Raw genomic sequence first — 14,140 nt, 5'->3', positions numbered from 1 at the left:
TAATTGGAAAAGAATAGCTGATTTGAATTAAAAATGATAAGAACCCAAAATCATTAAGGCGCATTTTCATGCTGACGCTCGATGCTGATTTTTACCATTAAAAAAAAATATCACGTGACTAAAAATAAAGCTATCAATTCATTTTTAGTGTCTTTTGGCAATGAAAATGAGCGCTAAGTATCCCATGAATTTGTGTCTTTATATATATAAAAGTGTACATTTTTTTACATCAGTGCAAGAAGTTTAGTTAAAAAGAACAGATCTGTTATTATTAATTAATTAATTATTTATTATTCCTCACCATTGTAATCGACTCTCAGCTGTACTTTTATTTGAAATATATATATGTTAAACTTTGAAAACGATGAAAGGGCGAAAGAAATTAAATACACAAAGTGCATTTAGATATATAAAAGAATTTATGAGAATTTATGACAATAATAATAATATTAGATAAGAAATTACGAGAATAACAATATTGAGCTAAAGAACGATTATGAGATTATATTGCAATGAGAAAATCTCAAATTATTACATAATAATTTCATAAAAAGATTATATAAAACGGGTGCAGGTGTAGTTCGCCTCTTGCGCCATCTGCTGTCGCGGCGTCAAACTAATTGCGGATCGAACGGTTCTTCAAAAGAGCCGTTTCGCCGCTCTAGATGCATATATATACACATATACATGTAGCTACCTTTTTGTTTGCGTTTCCTCTTGACAGTTAGGGCCATGTACTACATTTGAAAATTCGAGGTAACAGATTTTAATGGCCGCTGGAAGGTCGTGAGGGAGCGAGTTGGCGTGAAACCAGCGGCTTCGAACTCGCGTTTCGTGTGTGTCTCGTCTTAAAGGGCGGCTCGGCCGCCTCTTCAAGTAACCCGTCGATCGTGTGGGACTTGGATTCATGTTCGTTGTCGTCTTGCTAGGTAAGCCCGACGCCAAGAAGCCGCTCTTCGGATCACGATGTTGACGTTGAATCGCGCGTCGAGCCTCTTCCCGGGTCTCTCGCATCGAATAACGAGACTTCTTGACTGAAAAATCTTTCGATTATTATTTTCCCTTTGTACGAATTATAATTACAAACAAAAAAATTCTTAAGGAAGGAGAGGAGGCAACTGTTGCAGTTTCAACGTCGTTGCACTTGCGTTTCCATTTTTAGCTATTTTGAGAATTGTTTCTAAAAAGTCGCTATTGAAATAGGAAAAATCTTTCATTGAGATTTTGTTGGAAGGTCCAGTTTAATTTAAAATATATTTTTATTTAATTTAAAATATATTTTTTTATCGAACATTTTTTTTTAATCACTGGGTAGATATCAAATTACCCATATTTATTAAGGTAAAATCGTGTGCTTTAGATTACATATTTATTTTGATTTGCTTTGTGAATATAAAAATTAAACGTACTTTAATTATTGACATAAATGTACTTTAATTATCTAGTGTTAAGTATGCTTTTCATACTTTAATTTGACCTTATTTCATGATGAAAGGATATTTCAAATGAGTCATTCTTTTAGGCAAGTTAATCAATCATGGAACAAGACACTGAGTACGTGAAATTGCCTTTGGAGGAACGCTGTACACACAAGGTATATAAAATAATTGTATTTTATCTTAAAATATTTATGGTATTTGTCACTCTTTGAAATCTAAACTAGTTGTATTTTTATCGATAAGTCTGTGATTATAATAAATTAAATATTGTCTATGATAAATTAAATATTGCAAAACCATGAGATATCACTGATGTATAACGAGAGAAACATGAAACTAATTGTTCAATTTATATAAATATATTTATTAAGCGAGCTATTATTTTCAAAAAGTGACATTATATTGTGCATCAGGAGTAATTGTATTAAATAATTGTATTAAATATATAGAATAGATATATAGAATAAATATATAGAATAAATATATAGAATAGATATATTAAATAAAGTAATACTAATCTCTACCATGATGTGTAGTCTTGGCGAGCGCGTTTGCACGGATACGAGGAATGCGTGAAGACATTCCAGTGCATGGACGATGAAAAGTCACCAGAGTGGAACAAGTATGTGGGCTTCATCAAGAAATTCGTGGTGGATAGCAACGCGGCTGCGCAGGAGAAGGGCTTGGAGGCGACCCTGGCCTTCGTAGAAAACGCCGCAGTAGCTGGAAAGATAGTGGCCGAGGTGATGAACGGTATCGTGTCCAAGTGCATCGCTGCGCCTAAGGCTAAAACGAAGGACCTGGCCGTGCAAATCACATTGATGTACATCGAGATCGAGAAGTATGAGGCGGTGCAGGAGGAGCTGCTGAAGGGCACTGACGCGAAGAATCCGAAGATCGTCTCAGCGTGCATCGCTACCTTGACGCTGGCGCTCAAGGAGTTTGGGCCAAAAGTGATCAATCTGAAGCCATTAATGAAAAAGATTGGAAACTTCCTCGAAGATAGGGACAAGACGGTGCGAGAGGAGGGCAAGACTATGGTGGTAGAGATGTATCGGTGGGTGGGCGATCGCTTGAAGCAGCAGCTGAATACGTTGAAGCCAGTGCACATCACCGAGCTCGAGGCAGAGTTTAACAATCTCGGTGATGAGAAGGTGACGCCCACGCGTTACCTACGTTCCCAGAAGCCGAAGAATATGGGCAACAATGCGGACCTAGCGGCAGGAAGCGACATTAACGGCGAGGATGACAACGAGGACGCGGATGGTGCTTCTATCCCGGATATAGATCCTTACGATTTGTTGGCGCCTGTGGACATTCTGTCGAAGCTGCCAAAAGACTTCTACGAGAAGGTCGAGGCAAAGAAATGGCAGGAACGAAAGGAAGCTCTGGAAGCGCTCGAAACACTCGTTAAAAATCCGAAACTAGAAAACGGCGATTATGGCGATGTTGTGAGGGTCTTGAAGAAGATTATCTCCAAAGACAGCAACGTAGTGGTGGTCACACTAGCGGGAAAGTGCCTGGCTGGCCTAGCCACAGGTTTGAAGAAACGATTTCAGCCATATGCTGCTGCCTGTCTGCCCACCGTATTGGAAAAATTCCGTGAGAAGAAGCAGTCGGTGGTGCTGGCGTTGCGGGAACTCGCCGACGCCATCTACGAGAGCATCAGTATTGATCTCATCCTCGAGGACACTCTGGCCGCCCTGGAGAATAAGAATCCGGCTGTGAAGGCTGAGACGGCCGCTTTCCTGGCCCGATGTTTCGCGCGCACGCCACCGGCCAATCTCAATAAAAAGCTGCTTAAATCGTACACCAGCACGTTGCTGAAAACGCTAAATGAACCGGATCCAACGGTGCGCGACAACTCGGCGGAAGCGCTTGGTACGGCGATGAAATTGATCGGCGAGAAGGCAATGATGCCATTCCTCACAGACATCGACAACCTGAAGATGACGAAGATCAAGGAGTGCGCCGACAAGGCGGTGATAGTAGTAAAAGTGACGGGCAGCACGAAGCGACAGGAACGACCCAACACCGCTCCGGCTAAAGTGGAGTCGCAGCAGGCGAATAAAGCGAGCAAAGACAATTTGAAGAACGCCAAACCGAAAAGACCCAATACCGCGACCGTGAAGAAGTCGGCGGCCAAGAAACCCGGCGGCGCCTCGTCGCTCACAAATTTGGCGTCCACGAAGAAAGCGGTGCAAATGGAAAGAAATTACAGCCCGGAGGAAATTGACGAAATGGCGGCGCAGCTCTTGCCGGTCGAAGTGATCACTGGTCTTGTGGACAGTAACTGGAAAACGCGTCTGGCTGCAGTTACACAGCTATTGGAGACCATCAAGATGATGGATTCGACAGAGGTGCCGGCCCAGGTGATCGTGCGCACTCTCGCGAAGAAGCCTGGGTTCAAGGACACGAATTTCCAAGTAAGGATGACATTTTAAAGTTTGATTTATAAGGTTTTTTATTAGTGATAAAATTTGGTTTATTAACTTTAGAGTCAACTTCCAGTTTTTATCTTGATTATTGCTAAAAAATATTATTACTGAAAAATATTGCACATTGATATGCAACTTTATTGATACAGTAGTTTTAGTTCCTGCTCAGATATAGAGTTTATAAAGAATTGTATTGCTATTTGCGGATTGATAGATTCTTCGGATCTACTTGCAAAATCTACTATTTCTATTTTCAGGTATTGAAATTGCGCGTGGAAATCGTCAAGTACCTGGCGGAGAGTCATCCCTTTACTGCCACCGTTGCTGAATACTGTCTTATGGATATCACGGAAAAATTAGCGGATGGGAAGAATAGTTTGATCGCTACCGAGACCTTGTTAGCAATCGCTGATGCTATAAGCTTCGAGTATGTGGCGGATGAAATAGTAGCATTTGCGTTCAATCAGAAAAACCCGAAAGTGCAGCAGGAGACACTGCTATGGCTCTGCCGTGGACTCACAGAGTTTGGTTCGTAACGTTTGGTTTAATTTATAAGAAATAAGAGTATAAAGTAGACGAAATATCCTGACAATTTTCTTCAATATTGTGTAATGGATAAATGTGTATGGATAAAGAGAGAGCAAATGACTATTGTAATGATTAATATTATATTTTCATTTTATTATATTATATTCCTTACTAATCAAAAGTGTCTCCACATTATATACAATTTTTTTAAAAGTATTAAAGTAAAAAATATAAAATAAAATGTATCAAATTTTTATTAATGTGAAATCTTATAGGTTGTACTTTCAACATCAAGTCCATCATCGAGAATATCAAGAAGGCAGTAGCGGCGACAAATCCCGGCGTACGCACCGCTGCAGTTACCCTGCTGGGCACTTTGTATCTTTATATGGGCAGACCGCTGTTGGCGTTCTTTGATAATGAAAAAGCCGCTCTGCGACAGCAGATTGAGCAAGAGTGCGAGAGGCGTAACGGCGAAACGCCGCCGACGCCCATTCGCGGCGCCAAGGCTAGGAAGCTGAACACCGCCACCGCCGAAGACGAGGACGAGGACGCAGAAGAATTATCGTCGGAAAAGAGAGTAAGCGGCAGCGAGCCAGACCTCGATGAATTGATCCCGCGCGTCGACATCAACGCCCAGATCACCGAAGCATTGCTAGCCGAATTGGCCGACAAGAATTGGAAAGTGCGTAACGAGGCGTTGCAGAAGGTGAACGCTTTCCTCAGCGAAGCGAAGTTTATCAAATCGACTATCGGTGATTTACCGCAAGGACTGGCTCTGCGTCTCGTGGACAGCAATAGCAAGATTGCGCAAGCAACCTTAGGTTGGAATTTATTTTATTAACTAAGTAATACATTTTATTGCATATTAAATGATTTAATCGACTAATAATTAAACTAATTATAATTAAAATATTTATTAATCATTAAGATCAATCATTAATAAACAGGCTTTATAAGCTATAATTTCAATCCTGGATTATATACATGTATTAAAGCCTTTTAGGCTCTTAAAATATAATCCAATAAAAAATTTTATTATGTTATCTTTAGTAATTAAGATTTAATTATGATTTTTAAAAGTCTTATCGCTCGATAATCAGTCAATAATTCAATGAGTCAATTTATTATATTTTGCCCTTGAATATGCTTTTAGGTATATGTGAGATGTTGGCAACAGCGATTGGTCCGCCAGTGAAACAGCACGTTCGCATTCTGTTTCCCGGGTTTTTGCAGTGTCTAGGTGATAGCAAAAATTGGATCAGAACGGCCGCGATCTCCTGCATCAACACATGGGGAGATCAATGTGGCTGTAAAGAGTTCTTCGATGGTGAGATTATAGGAGACGCTCTGAAAGCGGGCTCGCCGATGCTGCGAGCTGAACTATGGAACTGGCTGGCGCAGAAATTACCCTTGATACCGGTGAAACAGATTCCCAAGGAGGAACTTCTTGTGTGTCTTCCCTACTTGTATACTAATCTGGAGGACCGTAATTCGGACGTACGAAAGAACGCTCAGGAAGCTGTTCTCGGGTTTATGATTCATCTCTCTTACGAGGCTATGGTGAGAAACACCGAAAAACTGAAGGTACATTTAACTGATTAATACTTACATGATTAATAATTTTGTTTATTGATCTAATTGAAACAAATAGAATATATTTATAATAACAATAATAGAAATAAATAGAAACAAATAGAATTTACTTATAATAACAATAATAAATATATATAAATAATAATAATAATAATAATATATATTTATAATAATAATAATAATAAATAAAATAACTTTTATAGCCAGGGTCACGGACGGTAGTAATTGCCGCACTGGACAAAGCTCGTCCCAGTTTACCTATAAAGCCTCTGCCCAAGAAAGAACCTTCAGATGACAATATCCAAAAGGGTGGCGCGAAGGGTGCAAAAGTTGCAAAAGTGGTTAAATCGGTAACGAAATCTCAAATATTGATATATGATCTGATAATTAAGCTTATAATTTTGAGCATAAATTTGAATGTATTACTTATTATTTATATATCTATTTAATTATTTTAAATTTATTTTTGTTAAATAATTTTTACACAATTTTTTGTTTTTATGATATATTATTACTATTTATTATTCCAGAAGGGCGCGTCATCGAAACCAGGCAGTGCTCGTAAGAAAGATGACGATGTAGATAATAGTCCTCTGCTGGTGGTCAATAATTTGAAGCATCAACGTGTGATTGATGAGCAAAAGTTGAAGGTGCTTAAATGGAACTTTACTACGCCTAGAGAAGAATTTGTCGAGCTTCTGAAGGATCTTATGACTGCGGCGAATGTCAACAAGACTTTAAGAGCAAACATGTTCCATTCCGATTTCCGATATCATTTAAAGGCTATCGAAGCTCTTACTGAGGTAAATATTTATTAATTTAAATTCATATATTTATATACGAGAGGAAAACAATGTAATTTAGTATTCAATAGTTTGTAAAATTCAATTTTTATTTATACATAATAAATATAATCTTTTTATATTTTTATAATTAAATTTTATAATTTTTGTGTAATAAATGTACATATATACTTTTAAAAGCATCAATATAAAATTTTGAAAGCTAGTTATAATATTTTACAAGATATAATTATTATTCTACATTTTACATCTTACACAACACGATTCTTAATTCTATTTGTATTTTTATCAGGATTTGCCTGGGAATAACAAAGCGTTGGTGTCTAATTTGGATCTCATTCTCAAATGGTTGACATTACGATTTTTCGATACTAATCCTTCGGTGCTTTTGAAAGGATTGGATTACTTACAATTGGTCTTTAACAAGTTAATTGAAGATCAATATCACATGCTGGAAACAGAGGCAGCGTCGTTTATTCCCTATCTTATTATCAAAGTATGTTACAATATATAACGTTTTTTCATATTTGTATATATTACTAGGTACACAACAAGTAAGTTTAATTATATTTGTCATCAATCAACAGATAGGCGATCCAAAGGATGCTGTACGTAATGGCGTGCGAGCTCTATTTAAACAAATGGCTCTAGTATATCCCGTGAGCAAGTTATTCTCGTACGTGATGGAGGGTTTGAAATCAAAGAATGCACGACAACGAACAGGTTAAAATCTCAGGTTTTTATTAAGAAATTTACAAAATTGATATGTGAGTTAAAAACGTGTTGTGGTTGTCTTGCAGAATGCCTGGATCAATTAGGCTCGCTAATTGAAAATTACGGAGTTTCTGTCTGTCAACCCAGTCCATCCGCGGCGTTGAAGGAAGTCGCGAAGCAGATAGCGGATCGCGACAATTCCGTACGCAACGCCGCGTTAAATTGCATTGTCCAGGCCTATTTCCTACAAGGAGAGCGTGTATTCAAGCTCATCGGCCAGGTATACGCAATTGAATTTAATTAATTAACAATTTAATTTAGAAGGAGAGAAGCATATAAATAAATTATTGTTGTTTGATGTAGATATCGGAGAAAGACAGGTCTCTGTTAGACGAGCGGATCAAGAGGGCGGCGAAGAATCGGCCTACAAAGTCCGCGTCCTCTATGAGACTCTCTACGCCCACGGTCGCGGCTTCCAGTCCGCCGACAGACGATGTGGAAGCGGACTATGAAGAGGAACAGGAAGAAATTCCTGAGCCAATGGAGCCAGCACCAGAGCTGTGAGTGATTTTTCTTGTACGACATTACAAAATTACTGATATATTTATTATTTAAAGAGAAGAGAAGAATTCTGTTCTTATTTAGTCGCATGTTTCGCATTTTCCTATATATTATTTTAATTTTTTAATTTTTGCGATTGTTATTCTTTCACTTTAGAGATAAGTTTGCTTCATTTGCAAAGCAAAGTGTATCAAAGTCCAATGAAAAAGGATAATTTTAATATTTATCATACATCTAATATGTTTTAATAGAGAAAAACGATTACATCAACAGAAAATAGTGAAAAATTGTTCTAATAATTGTAATACAATATCTGTTAGATTTAATAATATATAAATTTCCAAAAAAGTCTCTATAGTGCAGTGTTTAAAAACTTAAATTGATAATTCAGAATCAGAAATTCATTTAGAATAAAAGATTTGATAACAAATTTATAATCTTCCCTAATTTTTTATAAAATAGAAGAGAATAAAAAATACATGCTATATAGAGATATTTGAAATCTAGAAATTGTTTGAATACTAATTATCAATAATGTAATGACATATTTATTATTATTTTATGAAAACAATTATATATTTATATACAACACACATCTTTAATATGAATTATTTACATAATAATATAAATAAAATATAAATAATAATTTTATTAAATTATAATTATTTGAAATGGAATTTTTACTAAAAAAATGAAATTGAAAAAATCATCATCTCATCACAGAATTATTTTGTGTTAAACAGTTATTATTTTCATGCAGAATATCATTTTTAAGTTACTCACATTTGCATGTGCTTCGCTTTTAACATGCCTTTCGCAGGACATGTGTTACGAGCACTACTGATAATAATGAGGATGAGCAAGTGCCTCCTGTGGTCGTACAATCCGAATCGCCTTCAAAATCGGAACAAGAAATTATCAACGATTACGCAACTGATGAAAACAATTCGAAAACGTTTGTTACTTTTTTTTTTAATCGTTATGCAATTATGTCTGTGTGCGCGACACGCTCTAATAACATGGTATTGGGGAATACTATGAAATTTCATCGTGTATTCTGTTTGAATTGATTGTTGAATTAATCATTAGAGTATTATTTGTTGATTCATTTTAATTGCACTCTTTTTATGTTTTATTTTGTTTCTTTTTTAATTTTCTCTCTCCTCTTTCCTTTTTTCTTTCCCTTCAAATAGGTGGAATGTGCATCTGTTTTGTTTTAAAACTAGAAAATAGAAGAAAGTATTAAAAGTAGAAGAAAATGTAGGAAAGTACCTGAAATAAAGGATTAATGTTACACAATATTGCACAATGTGTTGTTGAATTTTAGAAAAATTATTATTAAATTTTAATTTTTATATGTAGAGAGAGAAGCATATAAAAATAAACTTCATAATATAAACAAAAGTTTTTATATAACAATTATATAAAAACTTTTTATTTGAGATTCTTGTACACACACACACACACACACACACACACACACACACACACACACACACACATATATATATATATATAGATGATATATTTTAAAACATATTTAAACGTATCTAAATATATATTTAAATACTTTTTATCTCAGAATTCTTTAAAATGTAAAACATTATTAGTAGTGACACTTGTGTATCGGTGGAAATGCAAATGGTAATTAGAGATGGGTAGCAGTAAAATAATGAGTATTGTTATACATATTTCCTAGTAATTATAATATTAGAGTTTTGATTTTTTTGTATGCATTATTTTCTTAAATTTCAAATTTTATTGCTCTATTAATATAGAATGTTTTTGTTTTTTTCCAGAAATTCTCCTACTTCGACTCAACTAAAGGTTCTCTCGGGTCCGTTTGGACTAGATATGGAATTTCTGCAAAAGATCGAAGGTCCAGTAAAATGTCGTAATCCGATACTTGCAGAACCAAGTTTATCAGATCTGAACGAGCCTCCAGTGAACATGTTGAATCCACCCAAGATACAGTAAGCTAAAGCTTAATGAGAAAATTAGTAGATTAATAGATGTTTATTAAAATTCTCTATTATTACAATATTTAATTAAAAATAATTTATTATTTTATCATATCTTAAACTAGTAATAATATAAACTAGTATAAAAGGCTATTAATATTGATTAATGTTGGTTAATTAATATTGGATTTGAGTATATAGCAAATAAAGTAATTAATATTATCTATAAATTATTATATTGCATGATAAAATATATATGTTACAAATTATATATCCAGAAATGTTGAATTATTTATTAAATAAATTAATAATTTTCTATGTTAAATTTTTTAGGATGATACCGATTTCGCCGCCGAAAATGTTAGTATCGAAATCGTCGTCTGTTGTATCACCTGCTACTACTAGCAGCAAGGATGATACACTAGAGCGTAACATCTTATCTATGGCCAGTATGGACTTGCCCACTGCGATACAATCTATGAATGCAATTGAAAATGTTTGTATCTACTGTCTTTAATATATATATTTTTAAAAAATTTAGAAATTTTTAGAAAATGTAGTAGTTGTCGCAGCATAATTTTTTCAAAATTTATTTTGCATGAACATAATCAGAATTGTTAGGCCAATAATTGTGTCTCTTGACCATGAATTGAATGAAATTAGTCTTATGTATAAGATAGAAAATTTTTTAAAAATCTCAAAGCTTTTTTTTCTGAATTATTATATATAGACATTTGTAATATTTATGTGATTTTATTTCTACATTACAGTTGTTAAAATCTCATCAAGCAGTTAGCTTGCAATGCAAGGAAGATAAATTTATTGGCTCGATAAACATGCAACTAAAGTTATTACAGACGTATCCGTTACGTCAGGAAAATGCGGATGTGTCGAGAGGTTTCAGAAATACATTCCTTATTATACTCGTGGTAAGTGCTATTACTTCAAATGTACATTATTTTATAAATTATGTATTTTAAATAGCGATTGTAATATAATAATACATTTTAAAAAGTTAAACTCACTGTATGTATATAAAATATTTCATTATAAGAGAGATGTTTATAAAAAATTTTGATAAATCAAAAATTTGTTTAATCAAAAAATAAAGTAAGCTTATTTTATGCAAGTTTTTAATAAAACTTATAAAATATATTAATAAGATTTTAGAAGCATGTTTGCGAATTAGAGATCTTGATAAAATGTATGAATAAGCGACGAATGATTCTTAATAAGGTTTTTTCTTTAGTTTTATGATACTGGATTTCTTGGAAAGAATGTACCATTTATTCACTTAAAAGAATTGGTAGATCAAATGATAAGCTTGCTAGCCGAAAATAAATTGGAACATTTAAACCAGGCTGGTGCCTATTACAGGGTGATTAATAATATCATGGTGAAAATTATCGATAATTCCAATCACACTACTATCATATGGTAAGAAAAATAAATTTATCATATTTAAATAAATTTATTAAACTAATCTATAAATTTCTTAATTTCTTTTATGTTCTATTTATTGTGCTTTTTTTCCAGTGTATTGATCAAGCTGCTTCATTCTTGCGCCGAATCGAATGTTCCCTCAAAGTATGAGGAGCTAGTAATGAAGTGTTTATGGAAAATAGTGAAAACCATGTCGAATTGGGCCACTGATTTGGATTATGATACGATACTTTTAGAAGTACATCGTTTCCTTAAGGTAATACAGTTTCTGTGTATGTTTGATTATTGAAATAAATGAGATTGTAATTCATAAGATAATTATTTGAATAATTTTATTATCATTGAATACTACTTCTTTTACTATCATTGAATATTACTTTTGTTATTGATATTATTCTTAATAACTTGTGTTTATAATATTTTAATTCCTAAAGATTGATTATATATATGTGTATAATTTTAATTTATACAGGATTATCCCACTACATGGTGGAAAAAACGAAAGTCCGATACTCCATTACGGACAGTGAAGACAGTACTTCACAGTATGACCAGAGTAAAAGGCAGCTCGATACTTAATCACTTGACGTTGATAAACAACACTAACGAGTCCGAGTTACATGCTTACTTAATAAGATTAATCGCGGTTAGTTTTGCTTCTTACGTGTACATTGCTTTTTATGTTCTATTTTATAAAAAAACATAGATAACATTGTATTACATTAGTTATATCATTTACATTGGATTATTTATTACATATAGATATCAGATAATAGATAACGGAAATTAATTAGCAACGTTTGCCTTAAACAGAGCCTTAAACCGGATGAGATTAATGCCACGGCGAAGGTGATGCCCAAATCGAATAATGTAGCAAGGACGCAGAAACACCTGTCCAAGTCTACACGTCAACAATTGGCAGAAATTTTTAAGAAAATCGGGTCAAAAGAGCACATGCAGGAAGTATGTATGCACACATAAAGAGAAATTTCTTTTAGTATAATAATAATTTCTTATAATTTCAAATTCTTCATTTTTTCATAATAACTTCAAATAATCTCTGTATAGCATAAATTTCAATTGCCAGAATTATAAAATATTAATATTTTTCGCTTCTATTGTCTTAATTGAAAATAGTTAATGTGTACTTCTTCCATAATTCCTTTCAAGTTTTTAATAATGTTTTTACAATTTAATATACGTTTTTAAGCAATGGATTTGGTTCTTTTCTTTTGTAGGGCTTAGTACAACTGTACGATTTCAAACTTCAATACCCTGAAGCTGACGTACAACCATTTCTGGTCAAGTCTCATCAGTTTTTCCAAGATTTCATAGAACAGGGATTGAAGGAGATTGATCAAGCGCGAAAAAGTCAGAACATTCTGTCGCAAGCTAACAATCAATATTCTATGGGTAAGTAATATTAATTAATTTCAAGGCTATAAAACAATTGAAAATAAAATAGTTCATTCATTGTTACACTTACCAATTCGATATATAAATAAAAATTTATAAAAGGTGCAATATATATAAAAAACAGAATTCTTTTTCAAATCTTTTTCAAATCTAACATGGATTAAATAATATAGAAACCACCGAGTCTCTGGCAGCAGTTTCCGACGAGAAAGACATGATGGACCCAATGTACAGGCTCGAGAAACTCCGAGCCCTCGAAGCACAATGTAGAATGACCTCTTCCCAGTCGAATCCACCTTGAACGATCGTGCAAAAGTATATTAATTAGGTAAGGGACACGATACACATATATATATATATATATATATATATATATATATATATATATATATACATATACATATGTAAGACGAGAAATATTTGTCTGAAATCTTTATTCGCGTCTCTTGAAACATTCGATTCCACCGTATTTTCCACCGCTGAATTTTTTCAATTGAAGCGAATTGTTTTGTGTATAAATGTTTCTCTTTTTTTCGTATGAGACAGTCTGATTACTTACGATCGGTGAATTAATGTCGCTCATTCATTAATTTGTCGTTAGCAGACTCGTGCAAACGTAGAAAAAACGATAATATAGTTGCGCCGTTAGATATATGTGCTACATCGAACATTATATATCGTAATGATCCAGCGTCTTATGTTATGTTTTCCACAAATGTAATGATAATGTTGCGTGCGTGTTAAAGATGTATGTTCCGTCTTTTTTTCTCACCAGTTATGTATAGTTGATAATAATGTTATTATTTACATAAGATCTCGAGTATAGCCCGGTGTATCCGGAGCAAGTACATATATATATATATATATATATATATATATATATATATATATATATATATATATATACACGAAGTTTACAAGATTCCGCGAGCGTTATTTCGTATCACGATCAGTCTGATTTTGTTTCATCTCGTTTAATTTAGGATTTTGCATTGTGCTCTAAATAAATTTGTTTCTTTTTTTTTCTCAAAAAATCAGATTCATGATTATTATGTGTTATTTTTGCGAAACCTTCCATTCTAGTAAATAGAAAAAAGCTTTCAGACAATATGTCATTAAACATCTTCGAGACTTTATTATTCGGAGACTTTATATTATTCAGATTTATCTGGGAAAATTGCATTAAAAAAAAAATAAATTTAAAAAAAACAGGTTTCGTGAAAGCAACAGTGACATGTCTT

General features: G+C 33.7%; 1 protein-coding gene across 3 annotated transcripts; it reads left to right on the top strand.

The window, feature by feature from the left end:
* The first annotated feature begins 630 nt into the window (after positions 1-630).
* Positions 631-13,936, top strand: Msps (msps cytoskeleton-associated protein 5). Of its 3 annotated transcripts, none has more exons than XM_083078219.1 (22): positions 631-929; positions 1,523-1,594; positions 1,976-3,865; positions 4,135-4,405; positions 4,681-5,229; positions 5,562-5,992; positions 6,205-6,351; positions 6,535-6,804; positions 7,097-7,300; positions 7,392-7,527; positions 7,605-7,798; positions 7,882-8,078; positions 8,900-9,034; positions 9,879-10,052; positions 10,374-10,536; positions 10,811-10,969; positions 11,290-11,477; positions 11,577-11,739; positions 11,956-12,129; positions 12,297-12,446; positions 12,722-12,896; positions 13,073-13,936. In XM_083078219.1, exons 2-22 carry the CDS (start codon positions 1,538-1,540, stop codon positions 13,198-13,200), a joined length of 5,955 nt encoding a protein of 1,984 aa, XP_082934345.1. In that variant the 5' UTR covers positions 631-929; positions 1,523-1,537; the 3' UTR covers positions 13,201-13,936. The 3 variants fall into 3 exon arrangements, with proteins under 3 accessions (XP_082934345.1, XP_082934344.1, XP_082934347.1); XM_083078218.1 differs by having other exon boundaries at positions 632-929; positions 6,532-6,804; XM_083078221.1 differs by lacking the exon at positions 8,900-9,034 and having other exon boundaries at positions 632-929; positions 6,532-6,804.
* Positions 13,937-14,140: the final 204 nt, after the last annotated feature.

Source organism: Camponotus vicinus, unplaced genomic scaffold (assembly GCF_025532165.1).
Source record: "Camponotus vicinus isolate PSW18456_S1 unplaced genomic scaffold, iyCamVici1.0 SCAF_1, whole genome shotgun sequence".
NCBI classification, from domain to species: Eukaryota; Metazoa; Arthropoda; class Insecta; order Hymenoptera; family Formicidae; genus Camponotus; species Camponotus vicinus.
The sequence above is the reverse complement of the archived record's forward strand: the minus strand, read 5'-3'. Positions and strand labels throughout refer to the sequence as shown.

What these genes read in the sequence shown, in the direction of transcription:
- Msps (XM_083078218.1), top strand. Translation starts at nt 1,538, where the DNA reads ATGGAACAAGACACTGAGTACGTGAAATTGCCTTTGGAGGAACGCTGT. An exon ending in CCGTGGACTCACAGAGTTTG is followed by an intron (nt 4,406 to 4,680) that starts GTTCGTAACGTT and finishes GAAATCTTATAG; the next exon opens with GTTGTACTTTCAACATCAAG. An exon ending in ATGGAGCCAGCACCAGAGCT is followed by an intron (nt 8,079 to 8,899) that starts GTGAGTGATTTT and finishes TGCCTTTCGCAG; the next exon opens with GACATGTGTTACGAGCACTA.